Source organism: Pogoniulus pusillus, chromosome 39 (assembly GCF_015220805.1).
Source record: "Pogoniulus pusillus isolate bPogPus1 chromosome 39, bPogPus1.pri, whole genome shotgun sequence".
Classification (NCBI taxonomy): Eukaryota; Metazoa; Chordata; class Aves; order Piciformes; family Lybiidae; genus Pogoniulus; species Pogoniulus pusillus.
The window spans coordinates 2793089-2808100 of NC_087302.1; the positions used below are offsets into that span (position 1 = coordinate 2793089).

The 15012-nt window shown below is 58.7% G+C and overlaps 1 protein-coding gene across 1 annotated transcript; it reads right to left on the minus strand.

The window, feature by feature from the left end:
• Positions 1-6365: 6365 nt before the first annotated feature.
• On the minus strand, positions 6366-14740 carry FMOD (fibromodulin). Its single transcript, XM_064173521.1, has 3 exons — positions 14663-14740; positions 10543-11553; positions 6366-6696 (listed from the first exon to the last, which is right to left on the minus strand). Exons 2-3 carry the CDS (start codon positions 11531-11533, stop codon positions 6545-6547), a joined length of 1143 nt encoding a protein of 380 aa, XP_064029591.1. The 5' UTR covers positions 11534-11553; positions 14663-14740; the 3' UTR covers positions 6366-6544.
• Positions 14741-15012: the final 272 nt, after the last annotated feature.

Consider the following 15012-nt stretch of genomic DNA (forward strand, 5'->3'; position numbering starts at 1 on the left):
CTCCAGGCTGCACAGCCCCAGGGCTCTCAGTCCCTCTCCACAGGGGAAATGCTCAAGTCCCCCAAGCATCCTCCTGGCTCTCTGCTGGCCTCTTTCCAGCAGATTCCTGTCTCTCTTGAACTGGGGAGTCAGAAACTGGACACAGTACTGCAGCTGTGGTCCTTAATGAGCCTTTAGTTTTATCCCGTGGAGGCAAGAAGGTGCTGCTGAGCTCAAACAACAGCAAGGTGCTGGGCCCCTCCCTGCTGTCCTTTTCCTGCTGCCTCTGCAGTTTTCTTATCTCTACCCAGCAGCGTCTCAGCTGCTGGGGGCTGGATCCAAACAGCTTATTAATAATCAACTTTTACTGCTTGTCCCACCAGGAGCAGGTCTGCAGATGGCTCAGGCGTGGTGATGCTGGCAGCTGTGACCTGCTCACCTATGCTTTTGTCCTTGCAGCTCCTCCACTCGTTTTGAGATGAGGTCATAGAATGGTCCAGGCTGGAAGGGACCTTCAGAGGTTTGGGGTTTGGGTTTGGTTTGGGGATTTTTTTTTGGAATCAGGCAGGTTGGCAGAGAGCTCCAAGCTCATCCAGCCCAACCTAGCACCCAGCCCTGCCCAACCAACCAGACCATGGCACTAAGTGCCCCAGCCAGGCTTGGCTTCAACACCTCCAGGCACAAAGACTCCACCACCTCCCTGGGCAGCCCATTCCAGTGCCAATCACTCTCTCTGCCAGGAACTTCCTAACAACATCCAGCCTAGACCTGCCCTGGCACAGCTTCAGGCTGTGTCCCCTTCTTCTGGCCCTGGCTGCCTGGCAGCAGAGCCCAACCCCACCTGGCTACAGCCTCCCTGCAGGCAGCTGCAGGCAGCAATGAGCTCTGCCCTGAGCCTCCTCTGCTGCAGGCTGCACCCCCCCAGCTCCCTCAGCCTCTCCTCACAGGGCTGTGCTCCAGGCCCCTCCCCAGCCTTGCTGCCCTTCTCCAAACACCTTCCAGCACCTCAGCATCTCTCTGCAGTGGAGGAGCCCAGAACTGGACACAGCACTGCAGGGGTGGTCTGAGCAGTGCTGAGCACAGGGGCACAAGAACCTCCCTTGTCCTGCTGCCCACACTGCTCCTGAGCCAGCCCAGGATGCCATTGGCTCTGCTGCCCACCTGGGCACTGCTGCCTCCTCTGCAGCTCCTCTCTGCCAGCACCCCCAGCTCCCTCTCTGCCTGGCTGCTCTCAGCCACTCTGGCCCCAGCCTGTAGTGCTGCTTGGGGTTGTTGTGGCCAAAGTGTAGAACCCTGCACTTGGCCTTGTTCAGTCTCATCCCCTTGGCCTCTGCTCACCCATGCAGCCTGGCCAGGTCCCTCTGCAGGGCTCTCCTACTCTCCAGTAGCTCCACAGCTGCTCTTCACTTAGTGTCATCCAGTCCTGCCCCCCTTGCAGTCAGAAGGGACATCTCCACTGGCACAGTTCATGCCTCACTTTGAATGTCTCCAGGGAAGGGACTTCAACTACCTCCCTGGGCAACCTGTTCCAGTGCTCCAGCACCCCCATAGTAAAGAACTTGTTCCTAACACTCAGCCTACATCTGCTCTTCTCAAGCTTGAACCCATTGCCCTCATCCTGTCACTGCAGGCCTTTGTGAATAGCTTCTCTCCATCCTTCCTGTAGGCCCCCTCCAGGTACTGGCAGGCTGCTGTTAGGTCCCCGTGGAGCCTCCTCCTCTCCAGACTGAACACCCTCAGCTCCCTCAGCCTGTCCTCATAGCAGAGCTGCCCCAACCCTCTGATCATTTCCATGGCCCTCCTCTGGACCCTCTCCATCAGGTCCATGTCCTCCCTATCGTGAGGGCCCCAGAACTGGACCACAGGCTCACAGGCTCACAGGATGATGCAGCACTCCAGGTGAGGTCTCACCACAGCAGAGCAAAGTGGCAGAAGCTCCTCTCTGGCTCTGCTGGCCACACTTCTTTTTAATGCAGCCCAGGATATGATTTGCCTTCTGGGCTGTAAGCTCCCACTGCCTGCTCATGTACAGCTTCTCACCCCCCAGCACCCCCAAGTCCCTTTCCACAGGGCTGCTCTCCAGCACCACATCCCCCAGCCTGTGCTGAGAGTGAGGATTGCTCTGTCCCAGGTGCAGGACCCTGCACTTGGCTCTTGTTGAACTTCATGAGGTTCACCTGGGCCCACCTCTCCAGCCTGTCCAGCTCCCTCTGGATGACCTCCTGTCCCTCTGGTGTGTCAACACCCACACACAGTTTGGTGTCACCTGCAGACTTGCTGATAGTGCCCTCAGTCCTGCTGTCTGTGTCATTGCTAAGAGCATTAAATAGCACAGCTCCCAGCACAGACCTCTGAGGGCCACCACTTGGCTCTGCTCTCCATCTGGAGCATCTTGGAGCCACTGAGCATCACCCTCTGGATGTGACCAGCCAATTCCTCACCCACTGAAGAAGGTCCAAGAAGAACAGAACTAGGAGAAGCACCAAAGGGACCTGGCACTGAGTGATGCTTCCCTGGGCTGTGCCTGTGGCTCCACAAACACTTCCTAGTGTGCCTGGAGCTCACTTTGCCTTCACTGGAAGGGGCTTGCTCTGCCCACCCTGGGCTCCTCCAACCTTGGGTTCCTCCAGGGTCAAACCCATTGCTTGCTGCCTCACTGCTTTCTCGAGTACACCTCCAAAGGGGCAATGCTGTGAGGAGTTGGTTTGAAACACCAATCCCTGCCCTTGCTGGGGGAAAGCCTCCTAAGGGGGTGTTGGGGCTGAGAGGTGCTGCAAAGGGGACACAAAAAGTACTTGTGTAGGGGAAGAGAATCTGGGGGAAGAGGCTGGTAGGATGTGGGGATGAAATCTGGTGGGGGAGGGAAGCTGCAGCAGGAATCCTGCCTGTCCCCATAGGGCATCCAGTGGGAGCTGCTGGGATTGAGCAGGGAGAGCCCCAAGTTGGGTGCCCAGGTCCAAGGTCTATTGGGCTGAGCCTTTCTGTGGCCGTGGGGTGCTGGCAGGAGCAGTGGTGGTGGTGGGGAGTCTTTAACATCCCAGTGAGAAGAGTCCTTGGGAGAAGCCCACAGCCCAAATAAGGCTTTGGCTGGGGCTGCAGCTGCTGCTACCTCCTGCAGCAGCCCCACAAAGGCTCTGTGCTCAGAGCACACCCCCGAGGGGGCTGGGGAGCTGTGTTTTGCTTGCTCTGGGCTTTCCCCTTCCTTTATGTTTTCCTGTGGATCTGCACAAAGCCCTGCGCTCCGCCCCCCCATCCCCCTCCTCCTCCTCCTCCTCCTTCCTGGTGGGATGCAGGCTGCTGGGGCCCCTTGGACCCAGTGTGTCCTCCCAGCAACAGGAGCAGGAGGAGGAAGGGGATGAGAAGGGGAGGGCCAAGCCCCCATCTCTGCCATCCCCACCACAACAAGGCAGTGATTGGGTGCCCGTGGGCTTGCCCAAGACCAATGGGGTCCTCTCCTTATTTTGGGAGGAGGGGGAGAAGCAGGGCAGGGGCTTGCACTGACCCTCTGCCCCTTCACCTCCACTCCTGTGGGATGCATTCCCAGCGCCTCAGCTGCTGGCAATCAGCAATCCCAGGCACCCTGCCTGGACAGAGCAGCTGCTGGAGGCAGCAGTGGGGAGCTACTTCTCCCGGGCTTTGCTCTAGACCCTGCTGCCAGCTACCCACCGTGGTGATGGGTTGGAGCCTCCCTACAGCTACCCCTTGGACCCCCATCCCCCTCAGCTCCTGCAGGCTGGTGTTGATTTGGGAAGGAGGCAAAACCCTGCCCTGGGAACAAGAAGTGGGGGGGTTGTGGTGCCTGGGCAGCTCCTGGGCATGGGAGCAGGATGGTTCTTGACTGCTTTGTAGGTGAACCTTGCCAGCATCCTCCCCTGCTGCTTTTGAAGGGCAGGGAGACCTGGCATGGGCTTGGGTACTTGTAGCCCTGTCCCTGCCTCGTCTGGCCTGCTAGATGCTTCCACATGGGAGGAGGAAGAGGAGGAAGGCCAGTGGCATGTAACCCTGGAGGCTGATGAGCATTGCTGGCCCCTGGTACCTCAGAACCAGGGGCAGATTTGCCTCCTTCTGAGCCCTTTTTTGCCCTGGTGTGAGTTGGGTTTCACCCCATGTCTTAGCCCAGCTTCACCCAAGCCTGCACTGGCTGTGATGGCAACCCCTGGGTGCAGGGCAGCTCCTGGGCCTGGGTACTGCCCTCTGGGAGAGAAAGCCAGGAAGGAGCTCCCTTCCAGCCTGGGTAGGACCAAGTGTGACAGGCAACAGCAACATTGGGCTCCCCAGTTTCAGAGGGACAGGGATCTGCCCAAGGCAGGGCTAGGAGGATGGTGAGGGGACTGCAGCAGTGCCTGGTGAGGAGAGGCTGAGGGCCCTGGGGCTGCTTAGTCTGGAAAGGAGAAGACTGAGAGGGGATTGAATCAATGTCTGTAACCCTCTGAGGGCTGGGGGTCAGCAGGGGGGGGACAGGCTCTGCTCACTGCTCCCTGGCATAGGACAAGCAGCAGTGGATGGAAGCTGCAGCACAGGAGGTTGCAGCTCAACACAAGAGGCAACTCCTTGCCTGGAAGGGTCCCAGAGCCCTGGCACAGGCTGCCCAGAGAGGTTGTGGAGTGTCCTTGTGTGGAGCCTTTCCAGACCTGCCTGGATGTGTTGCTGTGTGCCCTGAGCTAGATTGAATAGTCCTGCTCTGGCAGGGGGCTGGACTGGATGATCTCTTTGGGTCCCTTCCAACCCCTGACATCCTCTGATCTGTGAGCCTGTGAGCATCCAGTGATGGCTCTGGGGTCCTGGGCCAGCTGAGGTTGTGATGGGGATGTGCCTGTCACTGTGCTGCCCTGTCACACAGGAGAGGGTGGGGAAGGGCATGAATTGGGGTCTTTTGGCCTCTCCTCCTACCTGGCTTCTGCTGGAGCTTACCTGGAGCTGGGGGAGGGCTGTCTGGAGAAGACCAGTGGAGAACCCCCCCCTGCCTCCCCAGCTGGCAGCAGCCCAGAGCCCAGCAAGCCCTCAGCGTGCAGGGGAGTGGCCCCAGGCTGAGAAATGTCCCTTTCTGTGTGACTCCAGGTCTGGAAAACTCCTGCCCACGGGGAACTTTCCTCCAGTTTAACTGTCCAAGATGAGCTGGGCTGAAGCCTGGAGAGCCATGGAAACACCTGGGAAGGAACCAGGAGTACCAGAGCGGTGGTCCCAGCCTCCCTCCCCTCTCAGCTGCCGCTTTCCCACGGCTCCTTTTTCCCTTCCATAAACGTGGAGCTGAGCTGCGATGTGCTGGAGCTGAGCTGCGATGTGCTGGAGCTGAGCTGCGATGTGCTGGAGCAGCAGCTCCTCTGTGCGGGCAAGGCAGGGTAGGGACCTGCCACCTCTGCTCCAACCACTAGAAGGCAAATCCAGCCCCGGATTGTGGCTGCAGAAGGCTCCTGGGCTGCAGAAGAGGAGCTCGGAGGCTCTCAAGCCCTGCTCTCTGCGGCTGGGGCTCCTCAGACACCTTGGGTGCAGTTACAGAAAGGGCTTTATTGGTGGGTATGAGATCTACAGTTCATGCATTGGTGATAACCCTGGGGCTGGGGGTTGGTGGTTTTTGCTCTAGTGTTAGCATGCAGTGTAAAGGTGGAGGGTCTGGATGACCTCAGCAGCTTTGCAGGTCATCCCTGAAGCTTGGCTGCTGCTTGGGTTCTCAAAGTAAGCCAGCCAAGGAACCAGGATGGGTGTTTGTGGTGAGCTCAGGTGTGCTGCAGCTGCCCCTGGGATCTGGGGGCTCTGTTTGGAATGGGTGACACTGATTGCCTGGGCAGGGAGGGAGCTTGGAGCCAGGCTGGTGAGTGGGATGGAGCTGAGTGGGATGGTACTGGGAATTGTCCCTTCCTGCCCTGAACCAGTGGTCTGGGAGGAAGATATGAGACCCTCTCTCAGTCCTGGCCCAGGAACTGGATGCTTTTCAGGGTGTTCCTCTCTAACCTCAGCAATGGCAGGAGAGGTTTACCTGCCTCATCTCTGGAGCAGGAGGCTGATGGAAGGGGAGAAATGAAGAGGGAAGAGTGGGTTTGCCCTTCCCCATCCTAGACTGAGGGATGCTGGCAGCCAGGAACCCTGTAACCCTTTACCCATCCAGCTGCCAACCTCCTGGATGCTCCTCCCAGTGACCACTCTCCAGGCTGAGTCGTTTTACATCTGATTCTGCAAGACCCATCCCTGAACCCCTCCCTGCTGGGGCTGGATGCTCAGTGCCATGCCTGGGAGGTGAAATGAGCTCTCCCCCATCCCTGCTGCATGCCACCCAGACCGGGAAAGATGACAAATGATGGAGTGGCCCTGCTAGGGCCAGAGAGGTGCAGGGAAGCAGTGCCAGGACCTCTCTCACCCTGTGTGGCTGGAAAGAGAGGGCGGGGGGGGGGGGGGGGGGAATATTTTGGGAAGGAGAGCTCCTGCCTACCCAATGTGAGCTGCCGGCGGAGCTCCCTTGTGGCACTACTGCAAAGCCAAATCAAACCATCAAGCTGCATTAAAACGAGGGTGAAGGTTTCCCCAGGGACGGGGGGAGCCAAGTCCTGAGCGGGAGAGGGGAAGGACCAGGCTAGATCTCGATGATGGTGGCACGCCGCAGGCACAGGGGGGCGTCGGGCGGCACCGCGTTCCGCTTGATCTCGTTGCCGTCGAGCCGCAGGACCTGCAGCCTGGAGTAGTTCATGACGTCCACCACGGTGCAGAAGCTGCTGATGGAGAACTCTGGAGAGGGAGGAGAGGAGAAGAAGAAGAGGGAGAGATGAGCTCTGACCTTCGAGGTGCGACCGAGCTTGGGAGGAATGTCAAGGGGAGGCTGTGCTGGAGATGGGGCTGAGCCTCCTGCCCTCGGAGAGCTGAGGGTGGGCAGGGAGTGATGACAGCAGGAGCAGGGAGGTCATTCTGCCCCTGGACTCTGCACTGCTTAGACCACACCTTGAGTGCTGTGTTCAGTTCTGGGCCCCCCAGTTTAGGAGGGACATTGAGATGCTTGAGCGTGTCCAGAGAAGGGCAACGAGGCTGGGGAGAGGCCTTGAGCACAGCCCTACGAGGAGAGGCTGAGGGAGCTGGGATTGGTTAGCCTGGAGAAGAGGAGGCTCAGGGCAGACCTCATTGCTGTCTGCAACTACCTGAGGGGAGGTTGTGGCCAGGAGGAGGTTGCTCTCTTCTCTCAGGTGGCCAGCACCAGAAGGAGAGGACACAGCCTCAGGCTGTGCCAGGGGAGATTTAGGCTGGAGGTGAGGAGAAAGTTCTTCCCTGAGAGAGTCATTGGCCACTGGAATGGGCTGCCCGGGGAGGTGGTGGAGTCGCCGTCCCTGGAGCTGTTCAAGGCAGGACTGGACGTGGCACTTGGTGCCATGGTCTGGCCTTGAGCTCTGTGCTAAAGGGTTGGACTTGATGAGCTGTGAGGTCTCTGCCAACCTTGCTGATACTGTGACACTGTGATACTGTGACACCTCCCATCCACCCCCACCCACCCCCACCCGCCCCCAGCCCCCTTCCTAATCTCCAGTTCCAGTGAATCAGGACTCCACTCATGCTGCTTTTGAGCTGAAAGAGTGATTGATGCTGCCAGCTGCAGCCATGCAACCCCGGACCGGTTTGGGTGGGAAGGGACCTTGTGAGCTCATCCAGCCCCAACCTCTGCACTCAGCTGGGACATCCCCAGCTAGAGCAGGCTGCCCAGAGCCCCAAACAACCTGACCTGCAGTGGTGCCAGGCATGGGGCAGCTCCCAACTCTCTGGGCAACGTGGGCCAGGCTCTCAGCACCCTGAGTGTGATAAATTTCCTCCCTCTCTCCAGTCTAAATCTCTCTCTTTTAGTCCCCAACCATCACCCCTTGCTCTGTCCCAACAGCCAGAAGAAGCCTGTGAGTTTGTGCCCGTTTGAGGGTTTGGCAGTGGTGGCATTGGCATCTCCCACCCTTAGCTGCCTTTGGCTGGAGGACTTGCAGGGCTAAAAGCTGTGTGGAGGCAGAGGCTTAAACGTGGCTGCTTCTTCTTGGGAACTGCCTTTGAACAGCTTCTGTGAGGCTCCCTAGGCTGCAGCCTCCAGCCCCTGCCCACAGGACCACTCAGACAGCATATCTAGGAGCTAGGACACCCCTATCCCTGTGCCCATCCCCTTTCCATTCATCTGCCACCCACTGCTGCCAGCACCAGGCAGGGAAACTCCAGCCCTGGGCTGGGTTTGCAGGGAAGAATCCCATTAAGCTCCCAAGACGTTGTGCAGGATTTGGGAGAGAAGGCACCGACTAGATGGCAGCAAAGCTCCAGGCCAGGCTGCTGCTGGGGAAGGCAGAGGGGTGCTGGGAGGGGGCCCTCCACCCACACACTGGAGGCTTGGAGGGGGCTGCGAGCCCTGTGGTGTGTAGGGAGGCAAACTGGGACCTCCTGGGTGGCTGGAGGGACACACTCCAGGCTCTGATGCCACAAGGAGTTGGATGTGCCCCCGACCTCCAAAAGGGGTCCATGCTGCATGCCTGGACCTGCAGCCCCTCTCTCTTGGGGATGCTTTGAAAGGTCATCATCAAAGCCTGCAGCTGGAGGAGAAAGCAGGGGAAAGGCTGCAGGGCTCCGTGGTGGTTTGGGGGCGTTTGTGGGAAGAGTGAACAGCTCTGGATCTTGGAAGCAAACATTTGGGAGTCTGCTCTCGTTTGTTTCTGTTGCTTTCTCTGTGTGGGGCTGTGAGATCCCTCTGCAGCCACCCAGGGCTGCACTGACACATTCCTATCCCCATCTCCATCCGCATCTCCATCCCCATCCCTATCTCCATCCCCATCCTTATCTCCATCCCCATGCCTATCCCCATCCCCATTCCCATCCCCATCCCCATCCTCATCCCTATCCCCATCTTCATCCCCATTCCTATCCCCATTCCCATCTCCATTCCTATCCCCATTTTCATCTCCAACCTTATCCCCATCTTCATCCCCATCTCCATCCCTAACTCCATCTCCATCCCCAACCCCATCCCCATCTCCAACCCTATCCCCATCCCCATTCCCATTCCTATCCCTATCTCCATCCCATCCCCATTCCCATTCCTATCCACATCCCCATTCCCATTCCTATCCCCATCTCCATTCCCATCCCTATTCCTATCCACATCCCCATTCCCATTCCTATCCCCATCTCCATCCACATCCCATCTCCATTCCTATCCCCATTTTCATCTCCACCCCTATCCTCATCCCTATCCCCATTCCTATCCCCATTACATCTCCATCCCTATCCCAAAACCTATCCCCAACCCTATCCCTATCCCCATCTCCATCCCTATCCCCAACCCCATCCCCAACCCTATCCCCATCTCCATCCCCATTCCTATCCCCATCCCTATTCCCATTCCTATCCTCATCCCATCTCCATCCCTATTCCAAACCCTATCCCCAACCCTATCCCTATCCCCATCTCCATCCCTATCCCCACCCCCATTCCTATCCCCAACCCCATCCCCATCCCCATTCCTATCCCCATCTCCACTCCTATCCCCATCCCTATTCCCATTCCTATCCTCATCCCATCTCCATCCCTATTCCAAACTCTATCTCCAACCCTATCCCTATCCCCATCTCCATCCCTATCCCCAACCCCATCCCCATCTCCATTCCCATTCCTATCCCCACCCCCATTCCTATCCCCACCCCCATCCCCATCCTGCTCAAGCACTCCCAAGGCTGCAGCAGGAGTGTCCTGCCCTGGGCTGAGGAGCAGGGCTGGATTTTTCCAGGAGCTTGCTTGCTCTGGGGTAGGTTTATTTGTTTTTCTCTCCCCCCCAGCTTGTTTTCATAAACAGCAGCCCCAGGACAATCTGTTCCTGTTATTTATTTGTCTGTTAAGTGGAGTGAATTTCAGTCCTGGCAGAAGATGCTGCCTTGATGGCTCCAATAACCAAGAGCTCCTGTCTGCTCCAGTCCCAGCAAGGATGTGTCCCCCCCCTGCCTTGGCTGCTAACCACCACCCTTGGAAGTGGCCCTGGGGCTGTGGGCTGTGCTGGTGCCCTGCAAGGCCAAGAAGGAGGTGAGCAGAAGGGGCTGGAGGAAGGTCCCCATGGCTGGAGGAAGGTCCCCAGTGCTGCGGAGCCTTGGCCACCACCCAACACGTCCCCGTCCCCTGCGTTAGCTTGCCCAGGGTGATGTCTGTTCCCACCTGTGCTGGCTGTGGGGACCCCCCGGGGGTCTGTCTGTGATCCCCCAGGCTATGTGCAAGGCTGGATTGAAGCCACAGTCCCCTCCCCAGGTTGTACATCAGCCTCTACCCACAGCTGGGTTCTGGCACCTCCAAGCAGCAGGTGCTCAGCTCCATGCCCAGCAAAACCACTGCGGAGTTCCCATGGATCACGCAGCAGAGCTCAGAGCTGGCAGCTCCTCGGCTCCAGGTGTGTCAGGAGGCACTGGGCCCTATTCCTGCCTTGCTCAGGACCACCTAAAAATCTCCCAAATCCCAGCTCCCTGCTCAGACCATCACCCAAGGTGGAGTCCCACAGCTTCTCCATCCCCACCTCCTCATCCCTCTCTTGCACCACCACCTCCTGCACCACCGCTCCGTGGCTGATGCCTTTCTGCTCACCGTCGATTTGGTTCCCTTGCAGGTAGAGGTTCTCCAGGTTGGTGCTGACTCGAGGGATCTTCTGGAGCCTGTTGTAAGAGAGGTCCAGCTCGAGGATGCTGCTGCTGTTGAAAGTGTTGGTAGAGAGCCCCTGGTTGGTCAGGCTGTTGTGGGACATGCGTACGTAGAGCAGCTTGGGAGACACCTTGAAGTAGTCGTCAGGGATGGTGTTGATGTAGTTGTACTCTAAGTAGAGCTGTTCCAAAGAGATTGGGAGCCCATCAGGGACTCTCCTGAGGTGGTTGTAGCTCAGATCAGCCAGGATCAAGGACTTGAGCCCTTTGAGGGAGGCCCCCATCTCAAAGATGTAGTTGTGGCTAAGGTACAGAGCCGTGAGGTTCTCCAACCCCTCCAGAGCGTTGGAGGGGACCTTGGAGATCTGATTGTAGGACAAGTGGAGCTCTCTCAGGGAGCGAGGCAAGGGGCTGGGCATCTTGGTCAGGTTGTTGTTGTTCATGTAGAGCCTCTCCAGTCTTTTGAGCTTGGCAAAGAGCCTCTTGCCCATCCTGTCGCTGGTGATCTGGTTGTTGTGCAGCGCCAACCACTCCAGCTCCGTGGCGTTGTCAAAGGCTCCCTCCTGCATGGTGGTGATCAGATTGTTCTGGAAGTAGACATACTTCATCCTGGAGGGCACGAAGGGCAGGTACCTCAGGTTGCGAGTGTCACAGTACATGGCTGAGGAGAAGTTGGGGGGACAGTCACACTCTTGGGGACACTGCCAGGAGGTGGCTTGCTGAGGCTCGGGGCCAGGCTCTGCCTCGGTGTCCGGAGCTGGGAGGTAGGAGTACACATAAGGGCTGCCCTCATCCTCATAGTAGGGCATGTAGTTGTAGGAGGACATCCTGGACTGCCTCATGTAGTACTGTAACCAAGCCATGTCCTCTTCTTCATTGTACTGGCCCAGGCAGGCTCCAAAGAGCCCAGCCACCAGCAGGATGGTGACCCAATGCATGGTGCTGGTGCTGGAGGGACCTGTGGGGGGAGGAAGCCGTCAGCAGTGTCAGGCATGGTGTAAGGGCTGGAGGCAGGTGAGCTGCACCCTGTAGGGTGTGTGGGGTTGGTGACAGACCCTTCACCAGCCTTACTGCACTGCTCTGGTCCTGCTCCAGCCCCCTCAGTGTCCCAAAGCTGAGCCAAGTTTGCAAGGAGCAGCCTCAGCAGTGCCCAGCACAGGCAGGCAGTCATAGAATCATAGAATGGTTCAGGTTGGAAGGGACTTCAAAGCTCAGCCAGTGCCAACCTCATGCCTTAGGCAGGGACATGTCTCACTAGAACAGGTCACTCAAAGCCTCACCCAATCTGGCCTTGAACACCTCCAGAGAGGGAGCAGCCAGAGCCTCCCTGGACAATCCCTGCCCTGGTCCTGCTGGCCACACCATTGCTGATCCAGGCCAGGAGTGGAGGGTGGAGATATGAGGTCTGAGTCTGTAAGGTCCCACAGCTCAGCCCTGAGGTGCCAGGCGCTGCACAGGAGGCAGGAGAAAGCACCTGGCCACTCTCTGGCCCAGCAGAGGAGAGCAGGAGCTGTGAGGAGGGGTTGCTGGAGCTGCAGGCATGCTCTGGTGGAGCTGTGTTTGTGCTGCACTGGCTGGTGACATGATTTGCTGTGGGCTTCACCCAGCTCTTCCTTCCCCCCCCCGGAGGCGCAGGATGCTCAGGCTGCTGGGGGCTGATGGTAAACAACTCCTGCCTGAGCTTTTCAAAGGAAACCACTTTCAAGCTTAGATGTATTTGCTCAGCCCCACCTTAACAAGTGGCAGCGTTCACTGGCCCCTCCAGGTCACTGTGAGCAGGGAAGGGCAGAGGGAATAGATTGAAGCTGGAAGAGGGGAGATTGGGACTGGAGAGGAGGAAGAAATTCTTGGCAGTGAGGGTGGGGAGACTGGCACAGGTTGCCCAGGGAGGTTGTGGCTGGAGGTGTTCAAGGTCAGGTTGAATGGGTCCTTGAGCAACCTGGGCTAGTGGGAGGTGTCCCTGCCCGTGGCAGAGGGCTGGAGCTGGTTGATCTTTATGGTCCCTCCCAACCCAAATCACTTCATTCTGTGACTCTGAACACCTCCAGACCTCCTGCTGCTCAAACTCTGCTGGTGACATTCAGCTGTCTCCAGAGGACTGGGCTGAGGGCTTGAGCAAGGCAAAGCCACCTCAGAGCCTCTTGGCTTGATGTGGGCTTCAGAGCCACCAGGGTGGGGAGCTGGCACAGCATGGTGCTGGTGGCAGGAGGACTCCAGCTCCATCCTTCATCCTGACTCCTCATCTCCAGGACTAAAGGAGCTTGCAGAGTGGCCTGGAGCTAGGCAGCTTGAAATGCCTCCAGGAAATACGTGGGGCTGTGCTATTTGGAGGGGGAGAGGAGCTGCTCCTGCCTGCTGGCTGCTCTCTACGTGGCTGGGAGCAGAGGGCTGTGAGGCTGCTGACACATCACTGCCAGCTCTGCTCCAGCAGCGTGGGCAAGCTGCAGGCATGGGCCAGTGGCACCTCCTTGCTGTGGGGTCACCTGATGGAACCTCACCGTGTCCCCACCCCAGAAGGGATCATGCCTGGCAGACAAAGAGGGCACAGTTTGCTGCTGGGCAGCAGCTGCTCTGCCACCGAGGCACCCTGGCAGGCTGCTTGTGCTGGAAGCAAAGAGGGATTGAGGTGGCGAGAGGCAGGCATAGGATCCCGGAGCAGTTTGGGTTGGAAGAGACCTTTAAGATCATCAGGTCCAACCATGGCTCCCTCACTTTCTCCTTCTCTCCCTCCTGCCTCCCTCTGCGTGCTCCTGAAGCCGAGGGGCAGAGGAGACGTGGCCTTGTGGGATGCTGCATGCCACAGGGGAGCTTGGCAGCCACAGAGGAGTTTCTCCTCCTCCTCCTGCTGCTGCTGCTGCTCCAGGGCACTCTGCCTGCTGACATACCAGAGCCGCCCTGCTCTGCTCAGGGGCTTCTCCACCCAAGCAGAGCTGCTTGGCAGCCCCTTCCCAAGGGGCCCCTCTGTGCAGGGCAGGACAGATTCATGGAGTCCCTCCACCTCTGCCACTGCCTCATCTAACATCCTGGTAACTCCAGAGCCTGTCCTCAGCAGACACTACTGCTCCCTGCTTCACTTGGAAGTTGCTTCTTCCCCCTGCCCAGTGGGTTTCAGACTCAGTTTTGGGGTGGGAGCTGAGCTGAGTGCATCAGCCCTGAGATCTGTGCCATCTCTGCTCCCTGCTCTCCTGTGCCAGAGGCTGCTGGGCTGCTGCAGTCAGCTCCTTACCTGGAGAAGGAGCAGGTTTTGGAGCAAGTGGCTTCACAAGCTGTGGCCAACCATGGGCTCAGGCCACTGCTGCTGTGCCAGGTGTGAAACCAGTTTGCCCCACGCTGGAAGAGCTGGGATGGGCAGCGAGCAGGCACTGCAAGAGGTGCAAGAAGCTGCCAGAGGGGCAAGAGGCATAGCTAGCAGGAGAGGGCATAGCAGCAGGAGAGGGCATAGCAGCAGGAGAGGGCATGGCAGAAGGAGAGGGCATGGCAGAAGGAGAGGGCATGCCAGAAAGAGAGGGCACAGCTAGCAGGGGAGGACACAGCTAGCAGGGGAGGGCATGGCAGAAGGAGAGGGCATGCCAGAAAGAAAGGGCACAGCTAGCAGGGGAGGGCATGGCAGAAGGAGAGGGCACAGCTAGCAGGAGAGGGCACAGCAGCAGGAGAGGGCACAGCAGCAGGAGAGGGCACAGCTAGCAGGAGAGGGCATGGCAGCAGGAGAGGGCACAGCAGCAGGAGAGGGCACAGCAGCAGGAGAGGGCACGGCAGCAGGAGAGGGCATGGCAGCAGGGGAGGGCATGGCAGCAGGAGAGGGCACAGCAGCAGGAGAGGGCACGGCAGCAGGAGAGGGCACAGCTAGCAGGGAAGGGCTTCCCCACCGCGGCAGCTGAGGAGCGCTGGCACCTGAGCCGTGCCACCCGTGTCGCTGGCATGTGCTTGGCGTGGCAGCTGCCCGCCTGGCGAGGCGAGGGGGTGGAAATCAGGCTCGAGAAGGGAAAAGTTAACAAAAAGCCAAGGCTGAAAACGCAACTAAGGGGAACAGCCCAGCCCGGGGCTGCGGAGCGGGGAGAAAGACTCACCAGGCTGAGAGCCTCCTGTGCAGAGCCTCCTGCGCTGCTGCCGGCTGCGCTCTCCCTGCTGCCAAGCAGCATGGGAGTTGTGGCTCCTGATCTGCAAGGGCTGCTGCCCGCCCTAGAGCCCAGCTCAGAGCTGATGCTTGCAGGTCACAGGCTGGGCAGGGTTTTTTTTTTTGGGGGGGGGAGTGACCTCTCAGCAGCAGGCAGCTTGCAGGAGAGACTGAAGCGACCCTAACGCTGCCTGGCGTTATAAATAACCTGCTTTTTCTTTCCTTCCCCCCTCTCTCTCTCCCTCCTCTCTCTCTCTCTCTCTCTCTCTCTCTCTCTCTCTCTCTCTCTCTCTTCAGTCTTTT